Here is a 17327-nt window from a genome sequence, read left to right as displayed (position 1 = left end):
TGGGCCGAGGTTGAGTTTAGGGTTAGGGTTTGTGTTGAGGTTGGATATGGACTGGGTTGAGGTTGGGATTGGGGTTGAGGTCAGAGTTGGGGTTGGTGATGTCATTGAAGTTGGACTTGAGTTTGGGGTTGAAGAGATTGGTGGACTGAGATCATAAGTGGAGTTGGTGATGCCATTTGGTCGATGTCATTGAGGTTGAGGTTGAAGTTGGAATTTGGATTGAGGTTTGGCTTGAGGTTGAGGTTGGGGTTGAGGTTTAGGCTGAGGTTGAGTTTAGGATTAGGGTTTGTGTCGAGGTTGGATTTGGACTGGGGTTGGGATTGAGGTTGGAGTTGAGGTTTGGGCTGGAGTTGGAGTTGATATAGGGGTTGAGGTCAGGGTTAGGAATGAGTTCCTAAGTGGGACAGGCAATGCCATTTGGTTGGAGTTGAGGTTGGAGTTTGAGGCTGAGACCGGGGTTGGGTTTAGGGTTACTATTAGGGTTGGGTTTTGATTTGGGATTAAGGCTGGAGTGAATGCTGGGATTTATGTAGAATTTGAGTGGGCCTTGGGGTGAGTTTGGTGGCCAGGATCATCGCACGGGGGTGGAGGTCTAATTGGATTGGCGTCAGGCCGTGTTGATCTTGGGGATTACAAGTAGGAATTGGGATTTGATTTGAGAGCAAGTCACACTTGTGGTCCAGGCTGGGTTAATATGATGAGAAAGAGCTGAGTCTGCATAAAACAATCATCTTTATCGGGTGGTATCGGCCGCGGGTCTTGGTGGTCATCCTGGCTGGAGAATTCCCCCAGCCCAGTGACCCATCATGGGTGCTAGTAGGTTTGGGTTCATCCCTGATCTTGCAAGTGTCTCTTGATGGGACCTGGTGACTGGGGCCCATCCTGGCCCCAGCCCCTCCTCTCACCCACCCTCTGTGTCTCCGCCAGACCATCAGTAATGTGCTCCTCCAGTATGCAGACATCATCTCCAAGGACTTCGCCTCCTATTGCTCCAAGGAGAAGGAGAAAGTGGTGACCTGCGGAGGCCCCTATGCCGTCCAACCTCCCCACCCCCCAGCCCCACTCAGCATTCCCAGGGCCCCGCTCTTCCCAGGGCTCTGACACCTGTGTGTCCATCTGTGCAGGGTCTGACCGGGTTGATAGTAGAGCATCATGTGTGTTTGGACGTGCTGGTTTGAGCGTGTGTATCTGGGGGTATGGGATCTGAGTGCATGTGTCAGATTCTGTATTGTCTAGTTGTGCTGACTGGTATAGTGTGAGTGTGTGTGCGTGTGTGTGTGAGTCCAACTGTGCACTTCTGGGTGTGTGTGTCTCACAGCGTGCTTTGTCTGGCGGTGCTGAGTGGGTATGGTGTTTGTGTTTGTGCGTGTGTCCACATGTCTGTGCATGTCTGAGTTTGTGTGTCTTTGGGAGGTGTCTCACCGGGGTGAGGGCAGACACCTTCACTGAGTCATTGATGGTTGCAAATGAAGCTTTCAGGGTGTGTGTGAGTGTGCAAAGCCTTGGGCCATAGAGAAGAATATGGAAGTATGACAAGGACCCCCCTTCCTGCTACTCCCAGAGTTCCCAGACCCTCTCCTGAATTCACCACGCCCAGTGCGGACATTACTTGAGCCTGCCTTTCCCCGCACAATCCCCGGACACGCTACCAAACACACCCCCTGCCCAACACTCCCAGGAATCTGAGCCCAAATGCTGCTTTCCATGCTCGGGTGACCCTGTGGGACCCCAGCTTCCTTTAGACCCAGACCCTGAGACCGTCCAGAGGTCCCTGGCAGTTGGGGGTGGGGGAGGTTCTGGAGAGGGGGCCTGAGGCCTGACTGCCCCTCTCTTCCCGCCCCCAGCCCTGCATCCTGATGAACAACACTCAACAGCTACGAGTTCAGCTGGAGAAGATGTTCGAGGCCATGGGAGGGAAGGAGGTGAGGCAGCGCCCGGACAGGGCTGGACAAGGGGCAGCGTCACTGCCACCCATGTGTCCCAGCAGGCCCCAGAGCTCAAACGTCAATAGGCCTGGGGATGAATTGCAGCCCAGCCACCGCTTCAAACCCAAGCTGGCGGCTTAACTCTCCGTGCCTCAGTTTCCTCCCCAGCCCCTTGGGCTCCCTTTCCCCAGGTCAGATGAGCAAATGCCTAGTACAGGTGGGTGCTTCATTAACCTGGCCCGATGTCCCCTCCCCTCCCACAGCTGGACGCTGAGGCCAGTGACATCCTGAAGGAGCTTCAGGTGAAACTCAATAACGTCTTGGACGAGCTCAGCCGAGTGTTTGCTACCAGGTGAGGGCCTCTCTAGCTAGGGCTGGGGGCAGCAGGGAGGGAGCGGCCCCCAGAGCCCGAGCCCGGTGCATCTGGAGATTCCGCAGCTGTAGAGGTGCAGACTTTGGGCTCCGAGTTAAACAAAATTGAGTGCAAATCCTGGCTTCACCGCTTACTAGCTGTGTGGCCTTGGGTGAGTCACGTAGCCTCTCTGAGCCTCAGTTTACTCATCTGTAAAGTGGGGATGATGGTAATAATAGTACCTGAGTAGGACTGTGAGGATGAATGAACAGCACAGGTAACTGTCGCAGCCCAGTGCCCGATTCTGCTGTTTCTATTCCTCGCCCTTGCTCAGTTATGTGCCAGTGCTCCCTGACGCTGGTGATGTAAGCTCAAGGATCATAAGTCCCCAGATCAGCACCTGCGGCCTCGTGCAGCCCTTCCCCTGGGAGACAAGGAGAGTCTGGTCTGAGCCCCTCCCTTCTGTGCCCCCAGCTTCCAGCCGCACATAGAAGAGTGTGTCAAACAGATGGGTGACATCCTTAGCCAGGTTAAGGGAACAGGAAACGTGCCAGCCAGTGCCTGCAGCAGCGTGGCCCAGGATGCCGACAATGTGTTGCAGCCCATCATGGACCTGCTGGACAGCAAGTGAGCCGGGCCAGGGGCACTAGGCTGGCGCCAGGGAGCAGCCAGGGGTGGGGCCAGAGACCCGAGAAAGGGCTGGCCTGGAGAGGGCATTCAGGGCATGTCTGCTGGGCGGTGGTTGCATAGTTTGGACGCATGAGTAGGTGGCGGCATGAAGGGATGGAAAGATGGTGGGTAAACGATCGGGAGGACTGTGGGCAAGTATTTGTGCGGATGAATGGATGGTGGTTGGACGGATGGACGACATAAAGGATGGGCAGGTGGGTGGATGCATGGATTCAAAGACAAATGCTTAGAAAGCTAAATGGAAGGGGGATGGAGGGACAGTTGGGTAAATATTTGGATGATAAATAAATGTTTGGAGGTATGGATAGGTAGAATGAGAGGTAGATGTAAGGATTGATGGGTGGGTGAGTGGATGGATGGATGGATGGACGGATGGATGGGTGGGTGGATGGATGGATGGATGGACGGATGGATGGGTGGGTGGATGGATGGATGGATGGATGGGTGGATGGTTGGGTGGATGAATGGATAGATGGATGGATGGATGGATGGACAGATGGACGGATGGGTGGATGGTTGGGTGGACGGGTGGGTGGATGGGTGGATGGTTGGGTGGATGGATGGGTGGATGGGTGGATGGGTGGATGGTTGGGTGGATGGTTGGGTGGATGGATGGGTGGATGGGTGGATGGTTGGGTGGATGGATGGGTGGATGGGTGGATGGTTGGGTGGATGGTTGGGTGGATGGATGGGTGGATGGGTGGATGGTTGGGTGGATGGATGGGTGGATGGGTGGATGGTTGGGTGGATGAATGGATAGATGGATGGGTGGATGGTTGGGTGGATGGTTGGGTGGACAGGTGGGTGGGAGGGTGGATGGTGCGGGATGGATGGATTGATGGGTAGATGGACAGTTGAGTGGGTGGAAGGATGCCTGGGAGGATGGATGGATGGATGGTTAGATAGAAAGACAGGGAGAGAGAATTAAAGAAAGTTGGAGAAAGGGTAGTTTGGTGATAACTGGGCCTTTTGGTAGATGGATCATGGTAGACGGCCTCTCTCCTTCAACCCCTTACATCCAATCACAAATTCTTTGCTGGTTTCCCTCTCAAGTCTGCCCTCCTCTGACCATTCCCCTCCTCTTCCTCCTGGGCATGGTCTTAGCCCCCTCATATTCCCAATCTCCAGACTTCCTGTTCTGGTTCATCCCCCACTCTGTTCTTTCAAACTTAAATATCTGTCTGTGTCTCTCTCTCTTGAACACTCCATGGCTCCCTACTGTCCCCATCCTCATGATAAGGCCTGAGCCTTCCTTCTGAGTGGCCAGACGTTGAAGCCCCTTCCAGTCTGGCCCCCAATGACCTGTCCAGCCACCTGCATCATGCATCCTTGTCCCATCAGAACCCCCAGGGGTCCCTGAGCAGGCTGCGTGCCCTCTGGCCTGGCCAGGAAATGCCTTCCCACCTTGCCCACCTGCGGAGGGAAGGGGCTCTGCGGGTTGGGGCCAGCTCGGCCCTCTCTCAGGCCGGCCCCTTGCCCCCAGCCTGACTCTCTTCGCCAAAATCTGCGAGAAGACGGTGCTGAAGCGCGTGCTGAAGGAGCTGTGGAAGCTGGTCATGAACACCATGGAGAAGACCATTGTCCTGCCACCCCTCACTGACCAGACGGTGAGGCCCGAAGGGGGCCAGTGGGGACACTGGCGCCACCTCCCCGGTGGAAGCCCGTGGAGCTTGGTGCCTAGAGGCTGGGAGGTGGGGATGAGAACAAAGGCATTAGGGGTCAAAGGTGATCTAGGTGCAAGGGCCATCCGAGGGTCATAGAAGCCACCAGAGGTCAGTGGGGCCATTCAAACGTCAGAGAAGCCACACGTGTGCCAAGAATGATCAAAGGCTCAGAAAGGACATTCAAGGGTCAGCTGGGGTTATTCCAAAGTCAAAGAGGTGAAATAGAATTAAGGGAAGTCTAAGGGACAGAGAGGTCACACACAGGTCAAGGGATCATTCAAAGGTCAGTGGTCACCCAGAGACCTAGACCCTGCACCCAGGACCCTTCTGGGAAGAGATAAGAGACCACAGTCCCCCAGGGATCGGGCTGTTTAGTGGGGCTGAGGGAACACGGACATCCGTGGGTGGGCGTGGGTCCCTCCAGGAGGCGCCAGGACCCTGAGGACATCAGCGGCACGCAGACTCTGGGCACAGCGCTCTGGGTGGCCCCGGGGGACTTGGGGAGGGTGGGCAGCGGCCACAGAGAGGCGACTATGTGGGGGAGGCTCGGACTTTCCAGCCTGCCCCCCTGCACTGGGCTGGACTAGGGCAGGTGTCTGCCCCTGGGTGCCTGCTGTCTCTGTCCCCTTCCCGGCCTTCCCGGGAGACTCACGGTGACTTATTCCCCCCTCCCCCACCGCCCCGCCCCCATCACGGCTGACAGATGATCGTAAGTAGAGGCCCGTCTGTCCGTCTGTCTGTCCGTCCCCTCTGTGTCTGGACTCGGCCCACCGCGTGGCTGCACCCTCTCCCCACTACCCTACCTCCCGCCTAGATGTGCCTGTGTCTGTCTGGGGCGGGGCATGGGGAGGGGGCGGGGCGGGAGGGAGGCCACGCCCAGCCGCCCCGTCCCACCGAAGTCCAAGGAGGCCGGGCCCTGCTCCTCCCTCGCATCTGCCCTCGCCCTTTGGTTAGCACACGCCCCTGCTCCCCTGCTCGGACTCGGCCAGGATGTCTGGGTCTCTCCCTGCAGCCGGAAAGAGGTTCAAAGTCAAGAGGGCCCCTCTGACCTCCCCTTTGGGCTCTAAACCGTTAGCAGCATTCCGGAATGCAGGTCCACACCATGCGGGCCCCTACTCAGCTGCTCAGCACAGGACCCACTTCTGACTGCCCGCAAATTCCAAGCTCTGTCCCTCTGTGTCCCACCACCCTGCCTACCCCTCCCCCACCATACACACAGACACACACCCGGGTGCTCAGGTGGGGACAGCGTCATGGCTTTGGTGTCAGGCAGACTTGGGGTCAAATCCTAGCCCAGCCGCTCTGTCTGTGACCTTTTGGGAGTCACTTCACCTCCAAACTTCTGTTTCCTTTGAAAAATGGGGTTCACAGCAGCCATTCTCTGAAGACTGGCTGTAAGAACCAAACGGGGTGGTGCATTAAAGTGCTCATCTCAGCGACTGGCCCAGAGCAGCGCTTGCTAAATCAGACCTAATGTTGCTGGGAGTATGTGGACACGCACTAGGGCAGAGCCAGAACTGCTTTAGATTCTCGCTTTGTGGGTGAGACAAGGCTGTTACAAGATTTCACTTTGTCAAAAGTTTCCCAGTGTTCATCTCACTTCTCAGGGGCTGCAGCCTGGGTCTTTGGCTGTAACCACCTGGTGGCAGCGTACTCAACCACAAGCAGTGTACTCATAGGCAGGGAGATAAGGGAATTTGAATTTCATGGTGCTCTCTGTATGCCAGACCTCAGAGCAGCTGTTTTAGCTCATCTTCACGACAATGCTTTGAGTGAAGTGGATACAATTATTCCCATTTTGCAGATGAGGAAAGCTGAGACTCAGAGAGAAGTCGCTTGCTCAAGGTCATATAGTAAATATATGCCAGAGTCAGGATTCAAATTCAGGTCTGTCTGAACATGGAGCCCGTTTGCTTCCTATTAACCCAAGAACCTAGAGCATCATGTGTACAGTAAATGTAAATGGATTATATTTTGGCAGTGACTTTTCTCCTTTCTTTCTAGCTCTGTTTCTCTCTCTCTCTTCTTTCCTCTCTCTATGACTCTGACACCATTTAAGAGTCAGTCATTAAAGCACACACACACAATCCCCCTGGAACCCAGCCACCAGCCCCCTGTGCAATGTAGACCCCCGAACCCCACGAGTATACCTCTGAGCATCCGGGGTTCCCACCCTGCACGGCTGACCAGGTTGATCACCCTGTGACATTGTCTCTGCAGGGCAACCTCTTGAGAAAACATGGCAAGGGATTAGAAAAGGTAATGAGGGCCTCGTCTCACTGAGGCCCCAAGCTCTGGTGTCTGGGCATGTGTGTGCATGTGTGTGTCCGTGTGGATGGGCAGGAGGGTCAGTTGGGAGTCGTGGGTAGGAGATAGATGTCCTAACAAAGTCCCTCAAAACCGGAAGTCAAGGACGAGGTGATTGCCCAGGGCCGGGACGTGGAGTGTGTGTGCGTGTGTGCACAGCAGTGCGCACAAACAGCTCCCATCCTCTCGCAGCAATCCCGCGTCCGAGCCATCGCGGCCCTGGGCTCGGCGGGAACCGCGGCTTCTCAAAAGAGCCCGGTTGCTGGATCACTTCCCTGGACTGACACGTGTGTTGTTTTTTATGTAGATTTTTTTTGTTCTAATGGGTATTTGTCGTTAAGGAGATGGGAGCTGCAGTGACACACCAGTGGCTGTCTTGCTGTACGTGTGCGGTAGATGTGGTGCCCGTGTGCATGGCGGTGGAGTCCCAGCTTCCTGAACGTGGGTCACGGGGCCTCCCTACCCACTCAGCCAGCTCTTCAGGGGGCACATTGATGTGCCAAGCACTGTATACATGTATGTGCCTCCATGTGGGGGCCAGGCTGTGTAGGTTTATGTGCGTGATCGTGCACACGCGTGCAGGTGTTCAGGAGCGCGCTGTGTGTTTTAGCATGTGAGTTCTTCTGCACTGAGTGAACTTGGAGTATATGTTAGCGTGTTTTTTGTAGAGTCAGGCCTGCCAGGGGAAGGTCTTTGGGGCTCAGGAAGGAGGGACTCTGAGCCCCCTCTCTTGTCCCCGCCTCCCCAAGTGCCCCATCCTGGGGCAGGCTGACTGTGGGATGGGGCTGGTTCCAGCCCGCTGGGCATCCCCAGAGTGCACTGGCAGTCCAGGAATCGGGCCCCAAACCCCCACTGGGGGACTAGCTGGGGAGGGGGCGCACCACTAGACCAGTGTCAGGGAGGGAGCTCATGGGTTGGGAAGTGAGAATGCGCTCTGAGGGGGCAGGGAAGTCCCACTAAGTATCCTCCCAGGAGCCAGCAGAACTCTGACCTCCACCTGATTCTCTCCACAGGGCAGGGTGAAATTGCCAAGCCACTCAGACGTAAGACCGGCCTCTCACTGTCTGTCTGGCTCCCACCCCACCCTCACCCACCCCTGTGCCCCTTTCCACGTCTGTGGTCCGTGCCGTCCGGGGCGTACCGTGAACCTGTGTGTTGGTCTCTTCTTCCTCTGTCTGTCTGGCTTGCTCGTGGGGGGTTGGGGATGGGGCTTGGCTGGTGGGGCAGAGGGTGCCCAGGGGGCCCCTGCTCCCTGCTGGACCACACAAGTGGGTGAAGCAGGGGAAACTGAGGCCCAGAGAGTCAGGGACATGCCTGAGGTCACCCAGTACAATGATGGAGACTGCGACCCTGTCACCCTTAGCATTGGCCGTGACTTTGAGACCAAGTGATGCTTACAGTGAATGCTGAGCAAAGACGTTTAGTCCCAACGAAGCCACAAAGGATGTAATGGATGTAATTTCCCACATCTAAATGGGAAAACACAGGCTCAGAAAGGTTAAGTGACTTGCCTAGGGCCACACAGCAGAACTAGGATTTCAACCCAGGCCCACTGGCTTGTCGAAGCCATAACCGTGTCATCCTCTTGCCAGTGTCTTATTTGGGAGGGGGTGAAGGCGGGTGGGTACGGAGGCATGTGTTTGGGGGGAGGGTTTTTCCTTTAAAAGGTTAGATTCACCCTACCCCCAGATTACGAGGGAAAGTTCCCCACAGAAGGGACAGTCCCTTGGGAAGGGAGAGGGGTTTCACCAGAGCTATTTCCTGACCCAAGGCTCCCTAACTTGGGGCTGGAGAGCCCCACCCATGCCCACAAGCAGCCCTGTCTGAGGCCCCTCCCCTACTGCCCCTCACAGCCAGGTCCGGCCTGTTCCCCTCTGTCTCACAAGTCTGGGGGTTCGGTGGAGGCGGGCGGGTGGGTAACAGCCCCATGAGACTGGGATTTCCAGGGACAAGGTTGCCATGTTCTCCTCGGCACTTCCTGGGGGGCTCCAGACCTCTGTTCCCAGGACACAACCAATTGCCCTGCTCAAAGCCTTTGGACAAGAACCAAGATGCTGTCCAGGGCTGGGGTGTCAGCCCAGTGCTTGGGGACTGAGCTGGAGGACCCCTGCCCTCACCCAGCTGTGTCTGTTGTCACCTGCAGGGAACCCAGATGATCTTCAATGCAGCCAAGGAGCTGGGGCAGCTGTCTAAACTCAAGGTGAGGGGTGGGGGCAGGAGGAGCAGATTATGGGATGGGAGGGACTCCCTGGGGGAAAGATCCCAGGATGGTGACATGCTTTGCAGACCCAAGGAACAGAAACCCTACTCACTGGCTCAAGCACAATTTATTTGCTCCAATATGTTGGAAAGATGCGCATGGTTCAGCTTCAGGTACAGCTTGACCAAGAGTACAAATCATTTATTTATTCCACAAATATTTATTGAGCACGTGCTGTGTGCCAGTCACATGCTGGATCCTTGGATGATGAAAAGACAGACCCTTCTCAGTACACTCCTAAAAGCTGAACAGGGATGAGACCCATAGATTGATCCAAGGCGGGGCCTGCTCTGCCCACCTGGCCCCTCTCCCCTTCCACCCAGGACCACATGGTACGAGAAGAAGCCAAGAGCTTGACGCCGAAGCAGTGTGCAGTGGTCGAACTGGCTCTGGACACCATCAAGGTGAGGGGCCTACCCCTGCCTGTCCTAGGAGGGGTAGGCCGAGGGCGTGGCTGGTGTGGACCTGGGTCTATGCTCACCGCCAACCCACATTCATTCATTCTATTTATAAACACGCCCTGATTCCTTCTATATCAAAGCTCGGGTGGCTGATGCTGGGGTCTTGAGGTGCCCCACGCCGGGGGAGATAGCTGAATACAGAAATTCTCAGCTTTGCGGGGTCAGCCCTGCAGTAGAGGGAAAGATGGGGCCTGGAAGAGCCCAGGGAGGGAGCAGCAAGGGCTTTCTGGAAGAGGGCATGTGGGAAGTAGGTTCTGAGGAATGCATAGGAGTTCACTAGGCAAAGCAAACAGGAGCAAGGGGCTGGGCGGGTGTTCCCACTAGCGGGCGCAGTAAGTATAAAGGCCTTGAGGCAGGAATGATCTGGGGGAGACACCTGGAGAGACGTCTGGGAGGGGGGTGAGGCGTGGGTGTTATTCCCAAGGTGCTTTGGGGCAGAGGTGGAGGTGGGGAAGTAGCAGGATCCGGCTTGGGTGGGAGACAGCGGAGTCGGGGAGGAGGCTTTGGGGCTGCCAAGCTCTACGGGCGGGCAGGGGGTCTTGCCAGCCTCACCTCTCCCCACCCCACCTCCTGCAGCAATACTTCCACGCGGGGGGCGTGGGCCTCAAAAAGACCTTCCTGGAGAAGAGCCCGGACCTGCAGTCTTTGCGCTACGCCCTGTCCCTGTACACACAGGCCACCGACCTGCTCATCAAGACCTTCGTGCAGACGCAGGCCGCGCAGGGTAAGGCGCCCCGGGCCCGCCCGCCGCTCCCGGGTCCGCAGAGGCTGCCCCGCCCCCAGCCCGCGCAGCCCCCATTGGCTCGCCCGTCTGTGACGTCATGGGCGCGCCTACGAAGACAGGGCACCAACGAGTGATCGACAGCTTTGGGGGTGGGGCCTCTGGAATCACAGGGCCGGGAGGGACTGACATCTAGGAAAATCTGTGATGTCATGAGGCGATTGACAGCTCTGGGATGGGACCTCTTTGACATCCAAGACCAGGGAGTGACTGACAACTCCCAGGGTGGGACCGATGACAAGGCGATTGTCATCTCCTGGGAGAATCTATGATGTCCCAGGGCCAATGGATGATTGACAGCTCCTGCGGGCGGTCCAGGGAGCAGTTGACAGCTCTGGGGGAGGGACCTCTGTGACTTCGGGAACTAGGGAGTGATTGACAGCTCAGGATGGGCGGGACCTCTGACAGTATCTGCCAGAGAGCGGTGGGGGAAGTCCGCCGAAGGGGGACCTCTTACGTCTTGGGGCGAGGGAATGATTGACGGTCCCAAGGGCGGGAGGGACTGGGAGCGGGGAAGTGGCCAGAGAGGGAGTTCCCACTCTCAAATTCTCTCTTTCTTTCTTTCTGTCTTTTGCTTCTGTCTCCTGTCCTCTGAGCTCACACATAGCAGCTGGGGCGGGACGGAGGGCAGGACTCCCTGGGGACCCCCTTTTCAAAATCGGTCGTGAGGGTGCAGACGCGGGAAAGGAGTGTGGCAGGTGACCCCAGGAGGGGAAGGGGCAGTTGCCATTCATTCGCAGGCCAGGGTGAGGGGAGCAAAGCCCTCTGGCCTCCAGCGGTCCCCCCCGCCCCCCGCAGTCAGCCCAGGGCCCTCCCTGGATGTCCGGCCCTGTGGTCAGCTTCCCTCCCAGTCCTCGCTGCTTTTAGTGTCCCTGGTGTCGCCGGGGCAGGAGGCTGTCTGTCCGTCCGTCTGTCTGCAGCTGACGTTTCTCTCTCTCTTGTTTTTCCTCCCTCTCACTCGCCGGTCCCTCTCCGCGCCTCCCCTGCCCCTGCCACGCACACTCCTCCGTCCTCACCTCTCGCTGTGTCTCTCCGCCCTCCCCACGCTTCCCCTCCCGCCCTCCCCCCGCCCCGTGATTAGTCCATGGTGGAAAAGGGACTAGGTTTACCCTTAGTGAAGACATTTATCCTGAGAAGGGTACGTGCCTCTGCGCCCCCGCGCCTGGTGCCCGGTGCCTGCGCCCCTCCCGCCCGGCTAGTAAAAGGCCCGTCCTTGCGCCTCCCCGGCCTGGCGGCGGCGGCAGGATAAAGGACGGCTTGCTGGTTCCACATGGGGAAGGGGAAGCGATTCCAGTCGGAATTTGTTTCTCCCGTGACGCATCTTGTAAGCCACATCCCGGTCCCTGAGACAGGCACCCGCGAGGGTCAGAGCTGGGCTCAGATCCCAGGTCAGCCGCTCTGTTCAGGCACCTCGGGCAAAAATCTGCCTCCTCGAGCCTCAGTTTTCTCATCTGTAAAATGGGGACAGTCAAGGACCCTACTTCATGGGATTATATTTAGGACTCCTCTAGTCCTAAAATTTTAGTGCAAGTCCTGGCACGTAATGAGCTCGCTGCAATTGTTAGCTGTTGTTACTGTTGTTATTACTGTCCTGGATGTTACAGTTCCCGGAGTAGAAAATAATTAACATGGATCAGGCTCAGCCTGGGCAACATAAGGAGACTGCATCTCTACAAAAAGAGAGAAAAAAAATTACTTTTAAACTAGCCAGGCGTGGTGGTGGCATGCCTGTAGTTCCAGTTCCTCAGGAGGCTGGGGAGGATCACCTGAGCCCAGAAGTTCAAGGTTGCAGCAGGCTATGATCACACCACTGTACTCCAGCCTGGGCAACAGAACAAGACCCTGGCACAGAAAAAAAGAAAAAAGAAAAGAAAGAAAGAAATACACTTATCAGGCCCTAACTCTGAGCCAGACCCTGCACCAGGTAATCCTTGGGGAATCTCGGAAAGATTTCTCCAACTGCCCCACGAGGGGGCCGTCCCTCCACAGATGAGGATGCTGAGCGCCAAAGGGGTAAACTGCTTGCCCAAGGAACCTTCCCCGGCAAAGGGCCCGGGGCCTGGGGAGTGGGGAGTGGGGTTAAGGGTATCAGAGAGGCCCAGGAAAGACCCTTCCCCGTGGAGCCAGCAAACCACGGGATGGGGGCGCCCAGCACTGCCCTCCTCCCCCTTCTTACTAGCTTTGGCCTTGGTCTGACCCTCACCCGCCCCACCACTGTCCAGCTCCCCCTGGCACCCTAGTCTGGCCCGGATTGAGCTTGCTCTGAAGCATCAGCCTGGGGGGTGGCGAGGCTGAGCATGTGATTGGCGGGGGGGGGGGGGGGGGGGGGGGGGGAACGGAACCCGGAACGTGAGATGACAAGGAAGAAGGTCTGGGATGGGCACGTGCCCAAGGCCCGGGGCGAGGGGATCTCTCTCCCCTCTGCTCCCTGGCCCTCAGTCACTTCCTGTCCGGCCGAGGTAACCCAGATCCACCTTTGGTTGCCCCAGTCTCCCACCCTCCCCCGACTTTCCCCTCGTTCTCCCCGTGCATGGGGCGGTCCAAGAGTGGGGAGGTGCCTGGAGGGCTGGGAGGGACCTTCGGGAGTGCTGGCGGCCGCAGGTCCGCAGGCCCCGGGGAATGCCCTTCTGGGTCACAGACGGGGGACTAGGGCAGAAGCTTTCAGGCCGCCTCTTCAGCGATCCCCGTCAGAACCAGACATTCAAGAGGACACGGTGGTGGCCTAGAACACACGTGCACCTCACGACTCAAGCAGAAAAGGGAATTTTTGGCTCCACGACTGAAAGCTGAGGGGTTCAGTTGGCTTCAGGAATAGCTGGATCCAGAGTCAACAATACCATTGGTGTCGGTCTTTGTGGAGACCATTGTGGGGCGGGCTCTCCTGTCACTGGGCAGAGATGGCCCTGCCTGCTTAGCACCAGAAAGAGCCTTTTCTAACGTCACAGCCAAAGTCCCAAGCCCAACTTCTATTGGCCCAGCGTGGGTCACATGGCCATCCCTAAGCCAATCACTGCAGCCATGGGCAGAGGACGATCCGATCGGGCAGCTGTGTGCCATGCAGCCCGTCCTACCTGACCACAGCTCTGAGGCCAGCGGGGGAGATTTCCCAACAGAAACTTAGACCCTGTATTAGAAGGGGAATATGGGTAGGGAAAATAGCAGTTCCCCCTACAAGCTGTCACTTCAGTAGAGACGGGGTTTCTGGGGCAGGTGATGCAGTGAGGTGGCCCGTGGGACTGGATCAAAGCTAACAAGGGCCAGAGTGTGGGGAACTGAGGCAGGAGGGGTGGTAGTGAGGGCATCTTGAGAGGGACATTGCAGGTCACCACAAAAGATCTGATTACTTAAGAGTGAAGGGGAGACATGGAAGAGTTTTGAACAGAAGAGGGACAGGATCTGACTTAGAAAGATTTTTCCGGCTGGTGTGTTGAGACTAGCTGGGAGGGCAGAAGCAGGAAGACCAGCGAGGAGGCTACTGCAATAGTCCAGGCACACAACGATGGAGACAGGACCGGGACAGAGGTCAAAGACATGGGTCCAATTCTGGATGCACTTTGAGGGTAGAGCTGGCAGGATTTTCCAGTGTACAAGTGGCTAGTCTGTAGGATGAGAACCTGGGATGTGTGGCATTATATGGCATCCTCCAGGAGGAGAAACAGGCAGCAGAGGCCAGGGTGTCAGATGCTGCCAAGAAGTAGTGTAACATGAAGACTGAGTTTTGACAACATGGTGGTTGGTGAAAGAAGATAAAGGAAAACAATTGCATCAGGCTCAGAGAGGTTACGAGATCTACCTGAGATCACACAGCAAGACAGTTAAGGGCCAGAACCCAGGATTCTTGGCTTCCTACGAGGCCCTACCATCCTGGCCCCCTCAGTGCATTCCTGTCAGGGCTGATGACCTGGTGCCGCCAGCACATGGTGGGTGGGACGTAGTCAAGGTCCCTCCTAGTGGGTAGGAAAAACTAGAGCTCACACCAAGCATCCTCCCCTGCCCTGCCCAGGCTCGGGTGTGGAAGACCCCGTGGGTGAAGTCTCCGTCCACGTTGAGCTCTTCACTCATCCAGGAACTGGGGAACACAAGGTCACAGTGAAAGGTGAGTGGCCTGGCGTGGGAGGGAGTAGGCCTCAGCCAGGACTCACTAGGTTCTAAGACAGAAACCAAACTCAAAACTGGCTTAAGCAAGGAAAATATTTTTGGGCCAGGCTCGGAGGCTCACACCTGCAATCCTAGCACTCTGGGAGGCTGAGGCAGGAAGATCGCTTGAGCCCAAGAGTTCGAGGCTGCTGTGAGCTATGATGACACCACAGCACTCTACGCAGGGCCATAGATTAAGACTCTGTCTCAAAAAAAGAAAAAGAGAAAAAGAAAAGAAAAGAACATTTTTTTTTGTCTAATGGTTCATAAAACTGAGAAGTCCAGAGGTAAGCACCTTCAGGCATGGCTGGATCCAGGAGTGCAAACAGTGTTACAGGACTCTATAAAGATGCCTCTGCCATCTTTCCTTGGACTGTCATCCCTAATGTGTTTTTCCTCCTCTACAGGGTTCTAAAGCATTCAGCCCCCACCAGCACTGCAGCCTGAAGCTAGGGGAAGGAGAAAGTTCAGGGCTCACTTTCTTTTAAGGCACAACAGAGAAGCTGTGCGCATCACTTCGTCTCACATCTCACTGGCCAGAAGTTAGTCATATGGCCACACTTAGCCACAGGGGCATGCTAGGAAATGTAGTCTTTATTTCAGATAGGTTTTGAAAACCACAGACATCACTGGGGAATCATGACCAACCTTACCTTCTACTTCTCCCCAACAGTGGTGGCTGCCAATGACCTCAAGTGGCAGACTTCTGGCATCTTCCGGCCATTCATCGAAGTCAACATCATTGGGCCCCACCTTAGCGACAAGAAACGCAAGTTTGCAACCAAATCCAAGAACAACAGCTGGGCTCCCAAGTACAATGAGAGCTTCCAGTTGTGAGTCTGGGATCCTTGGAGGAGCGTGGGGACAAGGGAGGGGCATCTGCCAGGTGAACCTCAGGGCCAGCTAGGCAGGAGGGATGTCTGGGGGGCTAATGGCACCTGGGTGCAGGAATGGGAGGGGCCACCTCCTGGGTGGGGAAGCTGGAAAGGAAGGCACCTCAGTGCAGGAGTAAGGGGGTGACACCATGAGGAATGTCACTTTATGGGGCTGGCAAGTCCCAGGGGAGACAGTGAGTGATAAGGGGCACGGGGTGCGGGTGGGGTTAGCATCGTGATGAGGGCTTGTGAGGGGGAGAAGTCTGGGCAGAAAAGGTGTGGCAGGCAGTGCCATTTTGGGGCTGGAGACTGGTCCAGTTAAGGGATGTGGGGGGTCATGATGAGGCTTGTGGGTGAGGGGCTATGGGATATGGGGGGACTGAGGTCACGTGGGGGTGGGGACTCCTGGAGTCAGCAGTGAGCCTTGTCAGGACTGTTGGGGCAGGTCACCTTGAGGAGTCAGAGCTGGGAGACAGGAATGGAGTGTCTCCCAGGCATGGGGGTGGGTGTCACAGGGGGTGGAGGTGGGATCACATGCGATGGGGGCACTTGAAGTCAGGAGTGGGCTTAGTCAGGGGGTATCATAGCTGGCATCATCTAGGGAGAGGTGGGCGCTCCTACAGGTCAACGCCACGGCCAGGTCCAGGTCGCCTCAGGACAGGGCTCTTGGACAGAGGGCGTGGGGTGATCGGGAATGCTTACTGGCTAGTCGGGAGGAGCAGACGTCAGCAGCTGCGTGGGCATGGCCCTAAGGCAGGGGCTGCTGCTCAGCTAGCGGCAGGGAGGTCACTCAGAGAGTGCTGAGGGGTGGGAGCATAATGTCACTCCCGAGTGGGTGAGGAGCATGCAGGAGCCAATGTCACTAGTGGTGAGGCACCAGGCAGGGTCATGTCCGGAGGGGGGCCGTCTTGGGGGTCAGAGAGTCGCGCTAGGGGGAATGGGGGAGGGGCCACGTCAGGGGGCGAACTTGGGCTCAGGTGGGAACGCGGTAAAGGGACCGCTGGGTGGGACACCTGGGACGAGCAGCAGTTCAGCAGGCAGAGGGCATAGGCGCGGGGTGCCGGGGGTCATGGCCAGGCAGGAGACAGGGTGGGGGGACCTGAGGGAAAGGACACTGGGGGGGGCAGAGGGGGTATGTGAGCCTGTGGGGGTGGTGTTGGGTGGGTGTGAAGGGAGAGGGGACAGACCTGGCAGGATCATCACCGAGGTGTGGGCGTGGCCCAGCACAGGGTTCCAGGGCGTGTCACCTGGGGCAGGGGCGGGGCTAGCCCAGTGCGGGAGCTGATGGGCATGGGGGAACCTGGTGTGGGCGTGGCGTCGGCGGGTGGGCGTGGCCTCACGCACCGCCCCGACCCCGCAGCACGCTGAGCGCCGACGCGGGCCCCGAGTGCTACGAGCTGCAGGTGTGCGTCAAGGACTACTGCTTCGCGCGCGAGGACCGCACGGTGGGGCTGGCCGTGCTGCAGCTGCGCGAACTGGCCCAGCGTGGCAGCGCCGCCTGCTGGCTGCCCCTCGGCCGCCGCATCCACATGGACGACACGGGCCTCACGGTGCTGCGCATCCTCTCGCAGCGCAGCAACGACGAGGTGGCCAAGGAGTTCGTCAAGCTCAAGTCGGACACGCGCTCCGCCGAGGAGGGCGGTGCCGCGCCTGCGCCTTAACGCGGCGCGCGTGCGTGGGCGGGCGGGCGACACTGCGCCTGCGCGGCGCGTGGGGCGGGGCGGGGTTTGAGGGGGCGTGGCCTCCTGGGGGGCGAGCTCCGGGCTCTGCTCAGAGGGTCGGGCTGCGCCTGCGCCCTGGGCTTAGCTCGCCCGTCTGGAGAACTGGGAAGGGCCACGCCGCGCCCCTCGGGAGGCCACGCCCCCGTCGTCTGGG

At 57.6% G+C, this 17327-nt stretch overlaps 1 protein-coding gene across 4 annotated transcripts in view; it reads left to right on the top strand.

Moving 5' to 3' along the window:
* The window catches only part of UNC13A (unc-13 homolog A), a 59655-nt gene extending 42542 nt beyond the window's left edge, over positions 1-17113 (top strand). The window contains exons 31-44 of one of the 4 annotated variants that reach the window (XM_069493749.1): positions 928-1011; positions 1845-1922; positions 2189-2277; positions 2752-2904; positions 4451-4574; positions 5335-5340; positions 6852-6890; positions 7952-7981; positions 9082-9138; positions 9522-9602; positions 10236-10383; positions 14444-14536; positions 15251-15410; positions 16813-17113. In XM_069493749.1, coding sequence (XP_069349850.1) covers positions 928-1011; positions 1845-1922; positions 2189-2277; positions 2752-2904; positions 4451-4574; positions 5335-5340; positions 6852-6890; positions 7952-7981; positions 9082-9138; positions 9522-9602; positions 10236-10383; positions 14444-14536; positions 15251-15410; positions 16813-17113 — 1443 coding nt within the window. The remainder of the gene's footprint in view (positions 1-927; positions 1012-1844; positions 1923-2188; positions 2278-2751; positions 2905-4450; positions 4575-5334; positions 5341-6851; positions 6891-7951; positions 7982-9081; positions 9139-9521; positions 9603-10235; positions 10384-14443; positions 14537-15250; positions 15411-16812) is intronic. The other 3 variants (XM_069493732.1, XM_069493726.1, XM_069493740.1) reach the window with 3 other exon arrangements.
* Positions 17114-17327: the final 214 nt, after the last annotated feature.

Source organism: Eulemur rufifrons, chromosome 2, assembly GCF_041146395.1.
Source record: "Eulemur rufifrons isolate Redbay chromosome 2, OSU_ERuf_1, whole genome shotgun sequence".
Taxonomy (NCBI): Eukaryota; Metazoa; Chordata; class Mammalia; order Primates; family Lemuridae; genus Eulemur; species Eulemur rufifrons.
Note: the sequence above shows the minus strand (reverse complement) of the source record. Positions and strands in the feature narration are given on the sequence as shown.